The sequence below is a fragment of the Cydia amplana genome, chromosome Z (genome assembly GCF_948474715.1).
Source record: "Cydia amplana chromosome Z, ilCydAmpl1.1, whole genome shotgun sequence".
NCBI lineage: Eukaryota > Metazoa > Arthropoda > Insecta > Lepidoptera > Tortricidae > Cydia > Cydia amplana.
The window spans coordinates 1,699,317-1,722,040 of record NC_086096.1 but is presented as its reverse complement, the minus strand read 5'-3'; the positions used below and the strand labels follow the sequence as shown (position 1 = coordinate 1,722,040).

The following is a 22,724-nucleotide window of genomic DNA, read 5'->3' as shown; positions in this document are numbered from 1 at the left end:
TTTTTCTAATATTTATCCGGTGCTTTATTTCATGCACGGTGTGAAATAATTAATTTTTAATAAAGGAAAGTACCCAATTAATTAGTTAACAATATGATTTCAGTTATAATACGACCTATTTAGTGTACATACATACATATAATCACGCCTATTTCCCGGAGGGGTAGGCAGAGACCACGGATTACCACTTGCCACGGGTAATTTAGTGTAATCATTGTAAAATATGACAAATTAGTTTTTTTTATCACATATACATTTTTTTACCGGGGGTCTTTCAAAGTGGCCGAAATACCGCAAAAAATGCAAGAGAACCGCCTGCGCTGATTTGGCCACGTAATGCGGCGAAATGAAGACCACATGACTCGAGAGGTACTGGCCACAGAAGGTACAAGAGTCAGAGGCCGCCCTCCAACCACGTGGATGCAGACAGTCCACAAAGGTTTGCTGACGACGAACTTGACGCCAGAAATGACGCAAAACCGCCAGTTACAGTTTGGCGATATCATAAATTTTGTTTGTGAGCACCTTTTGTGTAAATAAAAAAAAATAAAAATAAAATAAGTGTCAGGAGGGCTGACCCCGAATAGGGATAAAAGCTAGGGGATTGATTGACATATACATTTTACAAAAATACGCTCACCACCCAACTAAACATTGAAATGACGATCTCACTAGTAGTTGAACCGCTAGTAGGCGTGGCTCACTCCGCGATTTCGTCGCGTCGCAACAAGTACCCGGGCGTTTTTTTTTTGTTGTCCCAAACACTTTTTTTTTCAAACTTGGGATTTTTTATGTTATTTCTACTCAGAATCACGAGCTCTTTCTATCCTAATAGGAGAAAAAAAGTGTCCTAAGGTTTTTTTTTCCATTCAGTCACCATTTTTCATAGACTTTGTATGGCGGTCGCGTAATGGAAAGATCGAAAAATGTATGGAAATTTTGGGACACTTTTTTTCTCCTCGTGAAAAAGCTCGTGATTCTGAGTAGAAATAACATAAAAAATCCCAAATTTGAAAAAAAAGTGTTTGGGACAAAAAAAAACGCCCTCCTACAAGTACATCCCACACCAATTTTGGTGGCTAGCTATAAGCCGCGCGTGGCGCTTGCGCCACCTAGCGGTCATATCTATCGTAGACGCGTTTTGTTAGAGAGTGAATCTTCTGTATATTTATACCTAGCTATATCTTCTCTTGTATGAAGGAATGCGCGAGGCAGTGATTGACGGAGGCGCGCTTGGCCGGGTCGAGCATGAGCATACGCTCGAGTAGATCCTTGAGCTGCGTGATTTTCTTCGCTTCGTTGGCCGGGAGGCGGTGATGGGACGGCGCGAGCTCTGATTGGAGGTCGCGCGTAGGTTTTATGCTGGTCATTACTACTACTTTTTCCTGGAAATTGAGGGAAATTTGTTAGTAAACGAAGTTGTATCATCATTCATCATACTACTCTGTCCATATATTTGGAAACTCAATCAGTCTGTATTGACTACGAGCGAAATACATGGTGGGGGTAAGTAAAGCGATCGCAGCGCATGCGGTGGTGAAAGTTGGAACTAACGAAAGGATAGTCTTTAACATTTCATACAAGTTATATGGGTCCAACTGAAAATTTAATTTCCGATTACACCTGGCGGTCTAGCACGAGTTGCGTTCTCGCGCGCGACTCTATACTTGAACTCGCGCAAGATGTATAGAGTCAACGCAACTCATGCTAGACCGCCTGAGATATTCATTTAAATTGTATGGTGTAATAGACCATTGTAATCTGTATAAAATGACTAGCTTTTGCCCGCGACTTCGTTTACGTGGTTAGTCATTTGGGTAGCTTATTTTTACCGAATCTGCTTTTTATCGATTTTCTATACAAATTTCCACCTCCCTTCTCACCCCCTTAAAGGGTGATTTCTGGGAGAAAACTACCCTATGTCCTTCCCTGGGACTAACACTATCTCCATCCATACCTTATTACAACTAAATCGGTTCAACGGTTTAAGCGTGAAAAGGTAACAGACAGACACACTTTTGCATTTATAATGTATGTATTAGTATGGACTTTATTAAATTGTACAACGGGACTTAATCGCGTATCCAAGTTTTAAGATTTACCTCCGACGTTTCGAGGACGGCGTTGTACCCATGGCACTGACAATCCAACCTCTAGACTGAGCTTAGGCCAATTATTTCATGAAACCGATGCTGCCAAAAATACGGGGGTGCGGGGGGGCGAGGTGAGCGAATCCCGTGCCGTGATTGGTCCGTTCAAAGACACGGACCAATCACGGCACGGGATTGACTCGAAGATGGAGTAACGCTACCGTATGTGTGGCAGAGGGGGTAGCACGACTATGCTGCTGTCTAGAGGTTGGATTGTCTGTGACCCATGGTCTCGGAGAAAACTCAGTATTGTACAATTTAATAATGTGTAAAAATCGTGAAAGTTTAAATCAGTGTTAGTATGGACTTATCGTAAAACTTAAAAAAAAATGCCAAATCTCACCCTCTCCGTAACCCGATCCAACTCGTGATACAAGAAATTGCACTGCGCATCAAAATGCTGGTCCTTAAACATGCCCTTCTTAATAATCTTATTAGGTATCTTCCCCTTAAGATCCATGAAGTACTTCAGCATCTCATTATTGGACTTCCCGCTGAACATGATTCTGCCGGTAGACAGTTCATATATGGTGCAAGCGGTGGACCACATGTCGATGCCAAAGTCATAGGGGACTCCGAGGATGATCTCCGGGGCCCGGTAGAACCTGGAGACCAGGTACGGGGTGAAGTCGTTCTCCGTGACCATGGCTGCGGAGCCAAAGTCGCACAGCTTCAGGAGGAGTTTGCTCTCGTTCACCAGGATGTTGTCCGGCTTTATGTCTGAAAACAAATCATAGATGCTCCGTCACCTCCCAAGAAGAGGCCTTATCTTGAATATCCTGAGATTCCTGAGAATAGGCTACATGACTAATTTTTTTTTATGGTATCAATCGATCGGGTTTGTTTTTAGGATCAAATGTCTATATGGGACCCACTGCATTAAAGTAACACAAAAGTCAGAAATTGTAGTCAAAGTCCGACAATCGCACTTCACTCGCGAAACGCCCTATACAAAACGGACAGAGGCCGTGACGTCATCGGCCATCTGGACCGCATCGCCCGTATGGACAAAACAAGAAAATTGCGTTTTTGTCGGTGAAATATTGCGTTTATCTATATAGTTGCTGTACAATATTTTTTTGAATGAAATGTAAGGAATCGAATGGTACCCTTACTTTTATCGTTATTGGAAGTTAAAAAAAACTTAAATTTTGAAACTTTCAGGTCCTATAATTTTGTAATTTTTCAATATTTTATTTTAATATCCACATTATTGTGATAAATTGCTCGTTTGCTATCTATTTTACTAGATTTTGTTATAAAATTCAACATCTGTCATCATCCCTATTACTCCCCTATACTGAACGCCTTATATGAAGATGCGATAGTTAACCTACAGAATTACGATGAAGAATGTGCCCTGGATGGTATTGATGACTCGCTTTTTCCATCAACATCGATCTCATCGATCGATGTCACGGTGCTGGATGATTTCTTGGATAGAAATCAAGACGTTAGGGGTTAGCCTATTTGGCCTATTTTTGACCCCCTGACCTCTCAAAAACAGGCATCGTAAAAATCTGGGGTCCCGTTCTTTCCCGTAAAGTTTTATAAGTCATAAATGTCATCATAATGTATTGTTTGTCATATGTGACGTTATCTATGAAAAGGGACCTTATTGTCGATGGCGCTTACGCCATTATTAGCGATGGTCCGATATAAATACAATGCCGCGCACTGCTGTGCGGCGTAAGCGCCATCGACAATAAGGTCCCTTTTCATAGATAATGCCCCATATTATCATTAGTCATAAAACTGAAACCGTTAACGTTTGGTTAAAGTTTTGTTTTATGGCAATCCTGAAAAGTGACGCGTTTCTGAACCACATGAATTATGACTAACGAAAATTCGGGCAAACAATACATTATGGCTTAAAACTATTTGGTAAACAATAGAGACCCTAAAAATCTGCTTATCACTTCTATATATAAAATAGAGCGGATATATATTTGAACTGATTACATTTTTGAGTAATATTGTTGTTTTTGGCTTTCCCACTTTGAAAAAAAATTACACGTGATATCTTCTCTGAACGGGTGGGCACGGAGCCCTAAAAACGAATAATATATAGGGTCATTGCGCTAGCTTTCGTCCACTTGACAAAATTTGAGTAAAAACCTAAATTGCTGCACAAATTTGGACTTATTGCAAGCCTTAATGTCTAAACAATATATCTATCTACATAAAAATGATATTTCGCCAGTAAAATATTAAAAATGAAACATTTCATTTGCTAATCCGTGAAGTGGACGAAAACTAGAGCATGGACGGAAACTAGCGCGGTGACCCTATATGATCCTAAATCTCTTGGATACACCTACCAGCGTGCAGTATCCCAGTCTTCTTGAGCAGTTTCAGCGCCAGCAGAATCTGCTGGGTGTAGCTCCGCACCGCTTTGATGTGGATTCCACTATTTTTGCCATATTTTTTAAGCACCTGAAAAAAAAACTCATTTAGGTCGGGTTGGGAAATTAACACAATTTAATTAGTAAGATGAATATATTAGAGAATTTCAGTTTAGTATGCTATTTACCAAACAGACACGACTATAAGGAATTTTGACCCATTTACCTAGAGATGGGAAATTTTTCTCGGAGAAATGCTGAGCCGAACGGCGCCGCGAATGCCCGAAGCGAGGAGTTTCGCAAGCCCTGGCATAGGCACAATGGTACATTTAACAAAACGGCCGACAAAGGGACATTTTGGAAAAGGGACAACTGACAATATAAATAGGGACGAAGGGATATTGTAAGAAAGGTATATTTTGATTCTTAAAGACACATTGTTAAGGTATATTTACTTCACGCATGTTCATAGACAAAGGTTCCATGACCATGCACAGATGGCGCTTGTGGAAGAAGTGGCGGAACAGACGGAGGCAGTGGAACATATAGCATGCGTCCGCGTCCTTCAGACGCTTCAACATCCAGCTTTATATAGATAGGCTATTATTGGATCATTTACAGGAAGGCCGGGTAGCGAAAGGGGCATTCTAAGGGACAAATGGACATTTGCGAGAGCGATAAAGGAACACTTTTAAATAGGGACATGTTTCTAAGGGACATTTATTGAAAGCGAAGAAGGGACATTGTTGTAAGGGATAAAGATATTTATAGAAAGCGGGTGTGACAAGTATTTTTCACGGCATGTTTAGTTACCTCGCGCAGGTTCATAGACAAAGGTTCCATGACCATGCACAGATGGCGCTTGTGGAAGAAATGGCGGAACAGACGGAGGCAGTGGAACATATAGCATGCGTCCGCGTCCTTCAGACGCTTCAACATCCAGCTTTATATAGATAGGCTATTATTGGATCATTTACAGGAAGGCCGGGTAGCGAAAGGGGCATTCTAAGGGACAAATGGACATTTGCGAGAGCGATAAAGGAACACTTTTAAATAGGGACATGTTTCTAAGGGACATTTATTGAAAGCGAAGAAGGGACATTGTTGTAAGGGATAAAGATATTTATAGAAAGCGGGTGTGACAAGTATTTTTCACGGCATGTTTAGTTACCTCGCGCAGGTTCATAGACAAAGGTTCCATGACCATGCACAGATGGCGCTTGTGGAAGAAGTGGCGGAACAGACGGAGGTAGTGGAACATATAGCATGCGTCCGCGTCCTTCAGACGCTTCAACATCCAGCTTTATATAGATAGGCTATTATTGGATCATTTACAGGAAGGCCGGGTAGCGAAAGGGGCATTCTAAGGGACAAATGGACATTTGCGAGAGCGATAAAGGAACACTTTTAAATAGGGACATGTTTCTAAGGGACATTTATTGAAAGCGAAGAAGGGACATTGTTGTAAGGGATAAAGATATTTATAGAAAGCGGGTGTGACAAGTATTTTTCACGGCATGTTTAGTTACCTCGCGCAGGTTCATAGACAAAGGTTCCATGACCATGCACAGATGGCGCTTGTGGAAGAAATGGCGGAACAGACGGAGGCAGTGGAACATATAGCATGCGTCCGCGTCCTTCAGACGCTTCAACATCCAGCTTTATATAGATAGGCTATTATTGGATCATTTACAGGAAGGCCGGGTAGCGAAAGGGGCATTCTAAGGGACAAATGGACATTTGCGAGAGCGATAAAGGAACACTTTTAAATAGGGACATGTTTCTAAGGGACATTTATTGAAAGCGAAGAAGGGACATTGTTGTAAGGGATAAAGATATTTATAGAAAGCGAGTGTGACAAGTATTTTTCACGGCATGTTTAGTTACCTCGCGCAGGTTCATAGACAAAGGTTCCATAACCATGCACAGATGGCGCTTGTGGAAGAAGTGGCGGAACAGACGGAGGCAGTGGAACATATAGCATGCGTCCGCGTCCTTCAGACGCTTCAACATCCAGCTTTATATAGATAGGCTATTATTGGATCATTTACAGGAAGGCCGGGTAGCGAAAGGGCCATTCTAAGGGACAAATGGACATTTGCGAGAGCGATAAAGGAACACTTTTTAATAGGGACATGTTTCTAAGGGACATTTATTGAAAGCGAAGAAGGGACATTGTTGTAAGGGATAAAGATATTTATAGAAAGCGGGTGTGACAAGTATTTTTCACGGCATGTTTAGTTACCTCGCGCAGGTTCATAGACAAAGGTTCCATGACCATGCACAGATGGCGCTTGTGGAAGAAGTGGCGGAACAGACGGAGGCAGTGGAACATATAGCATGCGTCCGCGTCCTTCAGACGCTTCAACATCCAGCTTTATATAGATAGGCTATTATTGGATCATTTACAGGAAGGCCGGGTAGCGAAAGGGCCATTCTAAGGGACAAATGGACATTTGCGAGAGCGATAAAGGAACACTTTTTAATAGGGACATGTTTCTAAGGGACATTTATTGAAAGGGAAGAAGGGACATTGTTGTAAGGGACAAAGATATTTATAGAAAGCGGGTGTGACAAGTATTTTGCATGACATGTTTAGTTACCTCGCGCAGGTTCATAGACAAGGGTTCCATGACCATGCACAGATGGCGCTTGTGGAAGAAGTGGCGGAACAGACGGAGGCAGTGGAACTTGTCGTCTGGGTCGGCGTCGTTCAGACGCTTCAGGATCTCCAGCTCGCGGAGACCGGTCTTGTGCCTGTCAACAAACATCACCTTATAGTTCGTTTTTTTTAGGATTAGAAATAAGGTAAACAATCTTGACGTGTCTTTTTATTGAAAAACACGTTTTAAAAATAAATAATGGCAAATATGTAACAATTATGAATCTAATAAATTGATTTATATTCTTCTGCTTTCATAAGTAATAGTTACTGACTTTTAAAAAGCGTTTTTCAATTAAAAGACATGTCAAGATCGCTTACCTTCTTTCTAATGCTAAAAAACGAACTATAGTGTATGCAAAAGGAACAGGGTATTTGACTGTATTTATAATAAATTATTTTTTCTACTCCCGTACTTTTATTTGTCATTTAAAAGGTCGTACACACACCTTTAAACCCCTATGTTCAGCCTATGTTATAGTTGTCAAGAGAAGTCTTTAGTCTATTCCCCAAAAAAGTATTTGTGCATACACGCAGTATCTTTTTTAAAACCCGTATAAAACTATAAAGACTAGGTTATTTGATTGTGACGTCACGTGCTAGTGTTTCATATAAATTTCATAGTACATAGTAAAATCGTTTTGACAGTTCGAATAAAGAAACTGATTTGAGCAGTAGTCAAATACCCTATAGAGTGGGTCTCTATTGGCAAGGTGCGCAGTCGGTGGAGGGGGAAGTGGCGCTGATCGTTACAAACACAGGTAATCTTATGGAATGTCTGACATTAGTACTAGCGGCAGCCGCTTGAACTAATTTTACTCCATAAGATTTAACGTAGAAAGTCTGCCAAAATGAGGGCAGCACAAGTCGTGCACCTAGCGAATTGTTTCCCACATAGTTTTAAGTCATAATTTTTTTTTATTTTTTTTTTATTTATTTACACACATACAATTATCATTACAGGTTGCACCTAATGCGATAATGTAGCAAAAGATTACATACAAATACACAAGTACCTATATCTAACAAATCATATTTTTACCTATTCAATATAACAAAGAGTTATTAAAGCTACTTTAGTGAATTCACTCGTCGTACATGAAAATAGGTCTATACGCGAGGCTATGAGGTTCAGGGTGCGCACGGCGCGCGTCTTCGGCGCCTCGCGCAGCAGCTCGGGCTGACGGCGCGCCACGCAAGCGCGCGGAACACGAATACCACAAAACAGATACAGTACAGAAGTCAATCACATGTATGTACTTCACTTTTCATACCTACGCTCGGCGGTCGCTCTAGGGTTGTTAACTATGACTTATGCACAAAAAACTATCGTGGTAGTGGCACTCGTATCTAGTAGTGGCCGGGGCGGGGTGCTTACCTATACCTACCTACCTAACTTTTCTGTTTAACGTTAAAACGAACCATCGAAATACAAGCAGATACCTACTTACCTCTCTGAAACCACTGGTAGCTTAAAAAACGACAATTCACAGTTTAATGTTGAATTTAAACAACCGTCCACTGAACAGTTATAATAACTTTTTTTTTGTTTCTCCATTATTGCACAAAAAAGTTGACAGACGCGTGTCTCAAGCGGATGGCACTCGCGCTCGCACTGGTCCCAACCGGTCCGAGATATCGTGTCCGTGAGCAGTGTCTATGTGTGCGTTGCTCGAGCGCACTTTGTATGTAGATTGATTTCTGTACTGTATCTGTTTTGTGCAAATACCCACCGACCCCAATATATCCGCATTGTATATTTTCCCCTAAGCAGCTTAAAGATGTATGTAACGAGTGCTAGCTCCCTTCTGACTTCCAGCTGATTGTATCCGACCATGCCTAAAATAAACAATGTCGGATACATCAGCGGATAAAACGGATAGACGCCGTATTGTCTCATATACATATACCTAATAAACTTATTCTGTATCCGCTCTAACATAAAAATATAGTTTGCTTCGTGTGGAGCCCATATTTCAGCATTGTATTCTAGCTGGCTTCTAACCAACGCATTATACAAAGATGTTATAGCCTTCATATTTGTGAATCCATTAGCCGTCCTTAGTATAGTAGTAATGTATTGTTTGCCCGCATTTTGGAGGAACCTGGTCTTCAACAGAAGCACATGATGTCACGATCCAAGACGACCGGTCTGGCCTAGTGGGTAGTGACCCTGCCTGTGAAGCCGCGGTCCTGGGTTCGAATCCCAGTAAGGGCATTTATTTGTGTGATGAGCACAGATATTTGTTCCAGAGGCATGGTTGTTTTATATGTATTTAAGTATTTGTATATTATATATATCGTTGTCTACAACACAAGCTTTCTTGAGCTTACCGTGGGGCTTAGTCAATTTGTGTAATTAATGTCCTATAATAATAATATTTATATTTTATATTTATCCTGTATTGAGGGACCGACTGAAGGAGAAGCTGAACACGTACTTAGTGTACCCGTACGTGTATCTAGAACACGTGTATACAGCCATAGAGAAATATATACAAGAGTGCTCACTCCATACATCAGTTTTGGTACCTAAAAGACTATTATTTTCACATCTAGCATCGAGTAGCGGAATCAGAACTGCTACTTGACAACAGATGTAGCACCGACCGGAAAGTCTTATGTTGTTGAGCATTAGAATTTCCGGTCGGTGCTACATTTATTGTCAAGTAGCAGTACTGATAATTCCGCTACTCGAAGCTAGATGTCGACTGTGAAAATAATAGTCTTTTTGGTACCAAAACTGATGCATGGAGTGAGCAATCTATGTATTTTTTTTTATAACCTCTAGCCGCCCAGAGACCTATAAAAAAGGCTCCTGTTCCATTCTAATTTGAACTTTGTGTTGCCAAAATAAAATTTCATTTTGCTTGGCAAGGTTTGACGTATGGGCGTATAGACGTATTAATCACTTATTAGGGTACTCACATGATCTCGTTGTTCCGTATGATCTTGACGGCGACGTCAGCGCCGCCCCGCGCCTGGTCGCGCGCTCTTATGACATTACTAAACACACCTTGCCCGGTGTACCCGTATACAGTGTAACGGTTGTCCAGTGACTCGCCGATGCGGACTCTGGTGACAAACAATATACATATTATCATAGACTAGGAATCCTATAGCCAAATGCCAAATGGTAAGGACACTGAAACCCAATTCCTCGTTGTGAATTTTGTGTAAGGTAATAAGTCAGTCTCCATGTCATTCGCTACTGCGTGAACTAACTCATAACCATAGACTAGGAATCCTCTAGACTGAGTTTAGAGCAATTATTTCATGAAACCGATGCTGCCAAAAATACGGGGGTGCGGGGGGACGAGGTGAGCGAATCCCGTGCCGTGATTGGTCCGTTCAAAAACACGGACCAATCACGGCACGGGATTGATTCGAAGATGGAGTAAAACTACCGTATAAGTGGCAGAGGGGGTAGCGTTACTATGCTCAGTCTAGAGGATGTCTTGTCTGTTGTGACTTTAAATAAATGTCATATACTAAGGAAAAGTGACCAAGGCCTCCAGTGCCCCAGGCTGGAATCGAACCAGCGTCCTCTGCTATCGCGGCAGGTGCCTGTGCCATTCGGCCACTGGGCCACAGCGGCAGAGGTCGTATTTTTCCAAGTACATATATGCACTTTTCACTGAAGGCTTATGGCGCCCCCACTGCACAGCACATCATTTATTTACAAACAAGATATATACAGTGTATTACTAAAAGAAATTAAAAACTAGCTTAAATCTAAAATTTTGCACTTTTTCTTAGTATATGACATTTATTTAAAGTTTATAATTTATATAGTAGTGTGGCTACTTGAAATAAAAACAAATTAAAATATTTTCTGAAAATAATTTAATTTGTTCTAATACAATACACATATTTAATATAGGCAGACCGAAAAGGCGATGGCGGGACGACTTGGACGCATTTTTTCCGGATTGGCGGGAGGGTGCAAGCGACAGGGTTGAGTGGAGGAAAAGAGGGGCGGCCTTTGCCCAGCAGTGGGACACTAAACCAGGCTAACAAAAAAAATATATATATATATAGGGTGCCCGGTAATTAGTGGATAACCTTCTAACCACCGACAGAGCACCTTAGGCTGGTCCAGAAAATGCACTTATAGGTCTAGTAAAAGTTTCGTGGTTATCGAGATAATCGAACTTTTCTGTCTTTTTTAATTGGAGCTAGCCATTAAAAAAGACAGAAAAGTTCGATTATCTCGAAAACCACGAAACTTTTACTAGACCTATAAGTGCATTTTCTGGACCAGCCTAAGGTGCTCTGTCGGTGGTTAGAAGGTTATCCACTAATTACCGGGCACCCTGTATATATATATTTTTTTTTTGTTAGCCTGGTTTAGTGTCCCACTGCTGGGCAAAGGCCGCCCCTCTTTTCCTCCACTCAACCCTGTCGCTTGCACCCTCCCGCCAATCCGGAAAAAATGCGTCCAAGTCGTCCCGCCATCGCCTTTTCGGTCTGCCTATATTAAATATGTGTATTGTATTAGAACAAATTAAATTATTTTCATTCTGCCAAAAAAAAACAATTTTTAACAAGCTGTTATTTAGGTCGACCTGTATGTAACTATGTAATGGAATCTAAGGTAACTAATTTAACCATCTTCCAAGGATGGTAACGTCATGAAAATTGGCAGCTGTATGTAGTTCTGATGACAATACAATAATATGGTACTGTCGAACTGATCTGATGATGGAGACAGGAGGTGGCCATAGGAACTCTGTGATAAAACAACGCAACCTAATTGTGTTAGGGGTTTTTAGAATTGTCTCGATGAGTATTAGTTGTATGTCGTAAGAAAAGTACAGTCAGCGATAAATGCTTGTACCAAAAATGAAATTTTTGCCAAAAACCTATTTACCAAATAAGCCTTCATCATATAGGAAAAGAGCTGAGCTGCCAGCCGCTTAACCCCCCAAATCGAAATCTTGTTTTTACGTACACGCTATATTATTTTTCCTATGTTACTATTCTAAATAGGTATTAGGTTTTAGGTAGTTAGGTACTATACCTGTAGTATCCCTCGGCGTCATCCCAATTGTCTGTGAGGGAAGGGTTTTCTAGAGTGTTCTTGCCTCGGGGTCTGCCGACTGTGGGACTCTGTGGACAAAATGAAAATGAAAATGAAAATGAAAGTTTATTGGTAACAATGGTTACAAGTCTGTTTAGTTAAGTCTATTTTTCACCTACATACACAAACATGGTAAGTTAGGATTTTTTACAGACAAATTCACAATTTGGAAATTCATTACGTACCTATACATTTATATAATTAAATTACATTCGTTTTACTATATACATATTTAAGATTCATTGTTGTTTATGTGTGTTTCATTGAAATTGATAATTTATCATTATATTATAAGCTAAGTGGCATGTCAAAACCAGAAATTATCACAAAAGATTAATAGGCAGGCGTGGCTCACTTCGCGATTTCGTCGCGCCGCTACAAGTACATGCGGCCCGCACCAATTTTGGTGTCTAGCCATAGTAGTAGCCGCGCACCGCTACAGAACGGACGCCTGCTCGCGCTTGCGCCACCTAGCGGTCATAGCTGTCGTAATAGACGCGTTTTGTTAGAGAGTGAATCTTCTGTACCTAGTACTATTATTTATTCTGAGCAATAGGTTTACTAATAATGTTTAGTGTTTTATTTCCCAGTTTATTTCAATTGTAGTACCAGCGCCCACACTGTTAACTATCCATCGTAGGACCTTATTATAAAAAACATAAGTTAACAGTGTGGCTGTTTGTATGCCCTACTAATATTATAATAGGGAGTATTACTGCGATGTTCTGCCGCCAGAGTGCAGCACTAGCGCCTTTCGTAAAAGTAAGTACCTACCGGGAAACGCGAAAATCGAAACTCAGCTATCTGCCTCTTTATCACTCGAATATGCAAGTGATAGAGAGGTTAGATATCAAAATTTCGACTCACTCGTTTGCGGTAGACCCTCAGATTGTGATGGATTGTGGTAGTGACGCCCCCTACGCAGAGTTTCGCGTAATATTCTCTATTAAAGAGGGACGAGTAGTCCATATCGCGGGCGCGATACTGTCGCGCCAATCATGTGCTAGCCCGGCAGGGCAATTTAAATATAGTATGTCAAGCCGGATGTCAGTACTTAGCAATGTAAAGCAAACTAAAAGTATGGTATCCCTAGGAAACGAACAAAAAGCAGCAATGTACATCGAACAACGATGAAATGTAAACAAAACAGTTCCACAGATAAGATATAAATGGCACGCGATTTTCGACCAATTCAAACGTAGCGTTGCTAACCCGCGATTTTTCAAATTTGCCGCCTTTTTCTACTGACAAGATTTGCTTGACCAAGTATAAAAGCTTGTATAATGGCAGGGGGGTGTCACTCCGCAGTTTAGGTACATTTGGCCGGCGCGCCCATCGGACAGGCGTATGGCAGTGGGCTGCCGCTCGGTGCACGATAGTCGTGTCACGCGGCGCTCGCGCAAAATTGAAAATACACAATGGCTTCGAAACTTACTTCCGTGATACTATCTCCGGATAAAAAATGTATGTTTACATAATCAAAGCTTGTAATTCCTACATATTTATCTTAAAAATAATAAATCGGTGGGTATAAAGTCTATTTCATTATTCGGTAGACTAAAATGACATTTCATAGTATGAACATCATGTGTCATTTCATACTATGAAATGTCATTTTAGTCTACCGAATTAAAAATAGACTTTAGGTATAAAAACTTGTCAAGTGATAACCCCGTGCCGACACTCACAGCTCGGTCATAAAACTGCGGCGCGCAAAGAAGATTCACGGTTCGTGCGCGGTTATAAGTTTCAATTTTGCTTGCAGGCGGCGATATAGGTGTAATTTTATACCTAAATCTGACTTTTGTGAAGGAGTGAATTTTCTGTATGGTAGTACTATTAGTTATTCTGTGATAATGGCCAACACTCACATCAACATCGAAGTTGTCCTGATCCGCGAACATGTCCCACTCCGAGCCCGTTCTCTTCTCCGGCTTGTGACCTCTGTCTTCCTCTTTCTTATCTTCTTTAGGCTTGTCTTCCTTCTCTTTCTGTTCGGGTTTCGGTTCCGGCGTGCCGGGTTTAGGGTCGGGTTTGGGGTCGGGTTTTGTGGGCGGCGTCGTGTGGGGTTCGGGATCTTTCTCTTGTTTTTCGTCTTTGGCGCCACCTAGCCTCTGTAATAGGGATGACACATGTTGAATTTTATAACAAAATCTAGTAAAATATATAGCAAATGAGCAATTTATCAGCGAATCATCCCAAAATGAACCACGACCGTAGCGAGTGGTTCGAAAAATGGAATCTTTTGCTTGCTCGGGTATCAATATTAGCATGAGTTAAACAACAACTTTGCCCCAAAACCCAAAATTTTTCACCACAGCAACCCGAAGCAAATATTAAATGTAAAATATCAAACCAAATCCAATCCAAATGAATGTTATTAAATATTTATTATCCAAAATCATCATTTAACCCTTAAATGCATGATTTTTTCTTTTTGCCCGAAATGAATATATGTATCACATAATTGTTTGCCGTTTCTAGGAAAAATAGTAAAAAAAATTATATCATCGATTTTCACTGCGAAATCAGTGTTAAAAGTTGCATAGTCTAAATCATATTTTTGGAAATATAAAGCTATTAGTAAGGGGTATAGGAAAAATCTTAACTGCCAACAGAAAGGTACACTATTTGTGATGTTTCTATGATAAAGTTTGTAAATATAAAATAATTACAAACCCCGAAAAATCTGCCCAAAATCACATACTAAAAATCATCAGCTTCCAGGTTTTTCCAAGTTTTCCGACATTTTGTCTATAAACAAATGTAACTTTTATAAATTAAAATACTGCGTAAATTTATGTAATAATTCGGAAAATATATTAGTTTTACTATTGAAATAATATACAAGAACAAATTTAATTTGTTTAATAATGCATAACATTTGATGTTTATGTTGTGTGTATAAATGCATCACTATGCATTTAAGGGTTAAAAGTAAATGCTACCAGCAAACATAGGAAAACAACTCAAAATTTGCATTTGATTACTATGCCTCACATGTGAATAAAATGCAACTTTGCTATCAGTTTTCGAAGTGCAAATTAAGCCTTTCCGAGCTGGTGCGGTGAAAAAATCTTTTCTTTTTTTTAGGGTTCCGTACCCAAAGGGTAAAAACGGGACCCTATTACTAAGACTCCGCGATCCGTCCGTCCGTCCGTCCGTCTGTCACCAGGCTGTATCTCACAAACCGTCATAGCTAGACAGTTGAAATTTTCACAGATGATGTATTTTTGTTGCCGCTATAACAACAAATACTAAAAACAGAATAAAATAAAGATTTAAGTGGGGCTCCCATACAACAAACGTGATTTTTGACCGAAGTTAAGCAACGTCGGGCGGGGTCAGTACTTGGATGGGTGACCGTTTTTGCTTGTTTTGCTCTATTTTTTGTTGATGGCGCGGAACCCTCCGTGCGCGAGTCCGACTCGCACTTGGCCGGTTTTTTACCTTCTCATGTTTAAAAATAAACACATGCATTTTACTTTCCTCGTACTTATTCGAAATGAAAAGTAGAGTGTTTAACTCGGATGAAAGGCATCATTTCAGCCTCGGACTATTGGCGTTCTCACTACGTTCGAGCGCCAAACTACCTCGTCAGAAATGAGTGCCTTTCATCCCTTGGTTAACAATCTACTATTTATCTTTTCTATCTACATGGCGACCCTGTGTGTGCACCAACCTTGAGCAGCTGCTCCCGCTGCTTGCGTCGTCGCTCGATGATCTGCTCCTCGGTTTCCTCATCATCAGTGTTGATGGAGATGTCAAGCTCGTCCGAGGAACTGGCCACCAGGTGCGCCACTTCACTGCCGGAGTTCTGGAATCATTTATTTATTTATTTTTTCTACTCCCGTACTTTTAATTGTCATTTAAACGGTCGTGCACACACCTTTAAAACCCTACCTTATAGTTGTCAAGACAAGTCTTTAGTCTATTACCTAAAAAAGAATTTGGGCATACACGCAGTATCTTTTTGGCGATTTTACGATACTTCGTGTAATGACCACTTAAAAAATATTGAATGAAATACAGTGTTGCCAACCTTATTTTAAATGTCATCTCTAACAAATAAATGAACCATAGACATTAATTTTTTTAAATTTCATTCATTCATTCATTCTTTTCCCGCCCATTTTTGCTACTTCTTGAATTAAAAATATTTGTTAAATTTACAATTTTATTTCAAAGTAAGTCCTAAGTGCTTGGTCGTAGAAAAAATATTGTATGCAACGTCGTTTAACTGAGTCAAAAAATACTCGTGGCGTCTTTTATTAACAATTTTCGGCTTCGCCTCAAATTGTTACTCACGCCACTCGCCTTTTTTGACCTCTCTTAAACAACGGTTGCATAAAATACTATTATTTATTTATTCAAGAAACAAACAGTCTTTTATAGTTATATATAACACTGGAAATTTTCTTAAAACTAGACTTACAGTTTCCTTAATGAAAATATTTTAACATCACATTTAGTGTTACGCTTCAGTCTAGCACAGTGGTGGGCAAAGTACGGCCCGCGGGCCGACTCCGGCCCGCGAAAACATTTTATCCGGCCCGCCGCGGATACATTGAAATAATTTGTATATGGCCCGCGATGATTATATTTTGAGGATTCACCCGTTATGAAGTAAAATATTTGAATACATATAGAATCTATACTTATTATATATATATTTGGAAGCGCTGGTGGCCTAGCGGTAAAAGCGTGCGACTTGCAATCCGGAGGTCGCGGGTTCATACCCCGGCTCGTACCAATGAGTTTTTCGGAACTTATGTGCGAAATATCATTTGATATTTACCAGTCGCTTTTCGGTGAAGGAAAACATCGTGAGGAAACCGGACTAATCCCAACACGGGCCTAGTTTACCCTCCGGGTTGGAAGGTCAGATGGTAGTCGCTTTCGTAAAAACTAGTGCCCACGCCAACTCCTGGGATTAGTTGCCAAGCGGACCCCAGGCTCCCATGAGCCGTGGCAAAATGCCGGGACAATGCGAGGAAGGTGATGACTTATATATATATATTTATATTTTTGTTTTTTTTTTCTGTTAAAAATAAGCTTGAGAAGTTTCAAGAGAAAGGCCGGAATTGCAGCATAATTGCACTTTTACAATTTTAAAATTTCCAGTTTTGCTGCAATTCTGGCCCTCCTCCGAAATTTCTCAAGCTTTCTGGCCCCCCATGAAAAAAGTTTGCCCACCACTGGCTAGCAGTTCAGCGGGGTAACGCAGCCAGCATCTTGGGGACCTTGCCGCAGGCGCCTTATTTAGATTTAGTTTAGATTAGTTTTATTTTAGAATATTAGTTTGTATTTAGTTTTTGTAATTTTAAGTTGTTTTTATTTATTGTTTTTAGTGTTAGTAAGTATGGATACCTTCGCTTGATAACCATGGTATAATAATATACTCCGCCTGGTACTCTCTTCCGAGATTCGCGAATGACCTAACTGTTACTTGCCTACGTCATCATGCTGTTTACAGGTTCTCAAACTTTAAAATGCGGGAGAATTTTAACCAACGGTGAAAATTATTTTAACGGCATTAATTTTAAGTTATTCATGTAGAAACATAGTAAAATAAAACAAATCTATACTGCCCTTTTCACCCCTATTCTTACAGTTCCGAATAGAACAGCCAACCATTTTCGTAACAAAACATTAATTACCAAGCTTACGACGTGAAAAGTTTGGAAAACACTGCGACTGCTGACACTGAGCGAGAAGGAAATAACAATTAACACGCGTTCGACAAGGATGACGGTCAGGGACAAAATGGCGGATTGTCAAATGTGACAGCGCTATCCTGTGTTGCCAGTAGTGTAAACAGAATTACCCGAACGTCTGAAATTTCTTTCGTGAATCGGAAGATATTGCTAACGAACAATTAAAAATGACGTGTTATTGTAAAATTTAAGATAAAATACAAATAAATGAAAATTATAAAATTATAAAGAAATATTTTAACTTATTAACCATAGATATAATGTACCCATGTAACATGTTATGTTGAAATAAAGTGGCAATGTTATTGTGACGTAGGCAAGTGACACTCTGGGAAGAGAAGACCATGTTTTATTAGACCATGCTTGGTAACTTAGATTTTAGAACAAAAAAAAACAAAAACTGTTTAAAATCCCATCATTTGTGGCTTTCAAAATGTTAATAATGGTACATTACGATACAAGTACGAAAAATAGGAAATACGCACATGTATCGTACGTTTTACAGTACATACCTATGGCCCTTTAAGTTTTCGACATAGCTGCGTCATGTGCTAATCATCGCACGAGTGCGGTAAAGTAGCGCCATAATTAAGTACATAGTCTAATAGTAAACTGTTTATACGACAACGGTTTCACTCACTTGAATTTTTAGTCGCTATTGGCCACATGTTTTTGACAGTTTAAAATATGTCTCACGAAAGTTTAATATCGATAAGTCTAATAGTACCTTACGATACAAGTGCGAAAATTAGGAATTGCGAATTACCTATTCAAACATGTATCATACAACGTTTCACAGTACATACTTATATGGCCCTTAAAATTTTCGACATAGTTACGAAATATGCTAATTGTCGCACTAGTGCGGTAAAGTAGCACAGCTAGTGCCTGTATCTTACCTTGCGTCTATCCCGGCTCCCTCCTCTCTTATCCCTCGACCGATCTCTCTGTCTCTCTCTCGACCTTCTGTCTCTGTCCGACGGCCGTCTCGCCCGCGTCCTATCTCTAGACCTTCGACGCCTGACTTCACTCTCTCTATCCCTCTTTACCACTTTGTCGCGTCTCTCCCTTTCCCGCTCACGTTCGCGCTCCCTCTTCTTTTCTCTCTCGCGTTCCCGCTCCCGCTCGCGCGCCCGCTCCCGCTCCCGCTCAGCTTCGTGAACCTTCCGTCGTTCGCGCTCTTTCCTTTCCCTATATTCTAACCGTTTCTCCATCTCTTTCCTATTCTCCCTATTAATGATCTCTCGCAAATCCTCCTCGCGCCTCCTTGATCTATGCCGTTCCTTTTCCCTTTCAGCGGATCTGTCTTTGCTTGTTTTTTTTCTCTTGTCATCCGTTTTTGACTTTTTGGCGACCGGTGATTTATCGTCGTTGATGCATATGACGTCATCTTTCTTTTTCTCGCTGTCGCTGTCACTCTTATCAGAATAGTAAGCGACTAAGAAGGCTTGTAGTAGTTCTTTTTGCTTCATGAGTTCTTCTAGATTTAGATCATCCTCGATCATATTTAGTTCAGGGCTGGCGCAGTCTTCTTGGTAGTTTTCTGTGTCTGAATTGGACGATATGATTTCTAACGCATCATCTTTTTCCCTAGTGTCACCGTTTTTCTCTTTGAGTATTGAAGGTTCTTTTGGCGGAGGTTTGCGGTCTCTGCTTTTCTTTATAAGTTCTTCCACATCGGAGAGAGAGGTCTCGCTCTCCGGTTTGGGGCTTTTATGTTTCTCCTTTTTAGATTTTTTCTTCTTTTTGTAAGCTTTGTCTTCGTCCTCCTCGCTCCGCTTGTGCTTTTTGTGTTTTTTGCTTTTCTTCTTTTTTCGCGTTTCGTCGTCGACGTTGGAGCCGTTTAGAGCCTTCTCGGCGTCTAGTTTACTTCTGGAAAAGTTAGAATTTCATGTTAAAACTTATTAAATCATTTTTTTTATTGGAAATATACGTAAGCATTTGACCACAATCACAATTGATGGTAAGTGCCGATGCAGTCTATGATGGAACATGGCTTAGTTACAAAGATTGTTGTAATAATTGGCTTTTTGACCGAGCTTTAACGAAGATTTCCGATTCAGCTCGGGCAAAAATGCTTTCGTATGTCCGGATGGTCTCCTCTACAGGTCGCATTTCTCTAGCGATTCTCGTGAAATTTTGTTAGCAGGTTCGGTAGTTAGATAGAATTAGCATAAACGACTTTTGCCGTTATTCATAAACGCGTTACTGGCCTGAATGAATCGTTTGTCTTTATTTGTCATTTTGACTTTTGTATTTGTAAGAAAGGGATAAAACATGCTTTATCTAAATCAGGTTCGTAAAGTTTTATAAATCTTTATTCATAGGTTACGCGCTTATTTTAACATTTTAAAGATTATCGCGAGGTCTACAGGTCACAGAGCCACTAGTTTATGATATGGGAGGCTAACAAGTAGACGTGTCGCCCGATGGTATATAAGCAACCATCGTCGCCCATGGACACCCGGGTTGACGGCCTCTAAGGTAGGAGTAAGCTCTTTTCTTGAAGGTTAAGTACTTTAAGTCATGAGCGAAGTCAGTGTGGGAAATGCTACGATTGCTCTAAGAAGTGGTAAAATGTGAACATTATGACATCCTGTTATGCGATAGCTACTAGTGTATAAATTGTGGAGTAATGTAATGTCACATAGAATGTCATGCACATTTGTTGACCATTGCTTGTAAATGCAATGTAATATTTAATGAGTTAAATAGGGGCGAAGTTCGCAAAGCTGCGGGCTACAACTATGTACAGTCGAGTTCATAAATATGTATACATTTCTTTACCTTAATCCATTGCAATAAGGTAAAAATACATATACATATTTATGAACTCAATTGTAGCTATCAGAAGCCTATCAAGCGCAAATCTCGCAAAATAGTGTCTCTCGTCTCTTTCGCTCAGTAGTAAATAGAAAGGGATTTACAATCGCTAGTAAGATGTCTAATACGTTGACATATATCCAAAGACGGGCACTAAGAATGTTGCTAGTTCAGCGGTGTCACTCACGAGTTCGAGCCAATCGTTCAGTCTAACGCAACTAGTTGCGACCATCGCGCGCGTGATGCGAACTCATCAACCGTTCGCGAATTCGTGTGCGTGACACCGCTGTACTGGTACAGTGGGCCAAGAAAGTGGTCTACCAGTTTTGACAAAAGTCTTTGCGAGATCTAACGATCGCTAAGGTTGACTTTTCTAACGGAGTTTAAAGTAAATCGACCTTGTTGTCTCATGACGTTCAAACGAACCTCAACCGTAGGGTGGTAGACCACATCTCTGGCCGACTGTACCATTCTTAGTGCCCGTCTTTAGATTAATGTCAATGGTCTAATATGACAATGTAAGTTATAAAAATACGTGATAGCTAGTACTTACTCTTTGCCCATGATTGAATCCTCAGTGACGTGCTCTTTTAAACTAACTTGAGGTCCGGACTGTATCTGTAAACCGGGGAAGAAATGTTGTTTACCAATCATTCAAAGTATAGGAGCTTAATTGCTAAGTATAGTTGAAGAGAAAGGAACACTTGGAACATTAGTAAGTACAAACAGCAACACTCTTATGCATTGGTGGACCTTATGCCTCTTGTAATAAGGTTTACAAACGGTCAGTTAACAGTGTGGGCGATGGCACCAAATATTCTATAGTTATACCCTTTAACTAAGGTGGTTCGTACAAAGCTATCATAGACAGCTACGGACTGACTGGAGGCTTGGCTTGGCATGAAGCTGACTTGTATTATTGGTAAGTTAGTATATATTTAACACATAAATTGGTTTTAGTCGTAAAACTATCCTTATTTAACTAACAAGTTGCTACATTACCACTTATTTTTTATTCTCATATATGACAGTTTCCTTAGGGAATACGCTCTTTTCTTGAAGGTTTGAAGGTTTTATCGGTCCGTAAATACCACAGGTGACAGACCATTCCATAGTTTAGCACTGCGAGGCAGGAAGTTTCTGGAGAAATGCACAGTTGAGGACTGCCAACCATCTAAGTGTATGTTACTTTATTACTGGAATGATACCTACTCCAGTTACTAAATCTCTCAAGCTACATAATATAGTCACTATACTGATATAAAAGGAACAGCTTAGAAGATATTTTAAATCATAATAAGTTTTTGGCAAAAATTTAATTTTTGGTACAAGCTTTTATCGCTGACTGTACTTTTCTTACGACAGACAACTAATACTCATTGAGACAATTCTAAAAACCCCTAACACAATTAGGTTGCGTTGTTCCATCACAGAGTTCCTATGGCCACCTCCTGTCTCCATCATCAGATCAGTTCGACAGTACCATATTATTGTATTGTCATCAGAACTACATACAGCTGCCAATTTTCATGACGCTACGATCCTTGGAAGATGGTTAAATTAGTTACCTTAGGTTCCATTACATAGTTACATACATGTACTGTAGATGTACAGATGTTATAGTTTAGTATAGATTCTAGAGTAATCAACTGTTCTGACCAGATTTAACTCCACATAGTTCCTTAGCCCGAGACACTGTCTATTAATTGTACTACACTTGTTTGGACTTCTATGAATGAATACTACATAACCAAAAAGTTTGGTGCAACCGCTTTTAGTTTATTTTTTTTATATTACGACTTGGGTCATATTCTAAAGATCCTACGGATTATCAATCACCGTTTTCTAATTACTGAGTATCCTTAGTAACCAAGCTAAATTAATATTTAGTAAGTTATCTTCCCGAATTATTAAGATAACCATGTCATAAATAAAACACGGATT

At 40.1% G+C, this 22,724-nt stretch overlaps 1 protein-coding gene across 1 annotated transcript; it reads right to left on the bottom strand.

The window, feature by feature from the left end:
* Positions 1 to 1,178: 1,178 nt before the first annotated feature.
* LOC134660946 (serine/threonine-protein kinase PRP4 homolog) lies at positions 1,179 to 21,398 on the bottom strand. The gene is made up of 10 exons (XM_063516833.1): positions 21,334 to 21,398; positions 18,857 to 19,829; positions 15,923 to 16,057; positions 14,112 to 14,354; positions 12,181 to 12,269; positions 10,086 to 10,232; positions 7,099 to 7,252; positions 4,472 to 4,586; positions 2,494 to 2,870; positions 1,179 to 1,385 (listed from the first exon to the last, which is right to left on the bottom strand). The coding sequence occupies exons 1-10, from the start codon at positions 21,342 to 21,344 to the stop codon at positions 1,179 to 1,181; spliced, it is 2,451 nt and encodes an 816-aa protein (XP_063372903.1). The 5' UTR covers positions 21,345 to 21,398.
* Between the last annotated feature and the right edge of the window lie 1,326 nt (positions 21,399 to 22,724).

Bases quoted from the DNA above. Each gene is read 5' to 3' on its own strand.
- LOC134660946 (XM_063516833.1), bottom strand. The intron at 2,871-4,471 runs GTAGGTGTATCC...ATTTGTTTTCAG, and splicing joins GACTGGGATACTGCACGCTG to ACATAAAGCCGGACAACATC. The intron at 1,386-2,493 runs GTGAGATTTGGC...CTCAATTTCCAG, and splicing joins TGGATCGGGTTACGGAGAGG to GAAAAAGTAGTAGTAATGAC.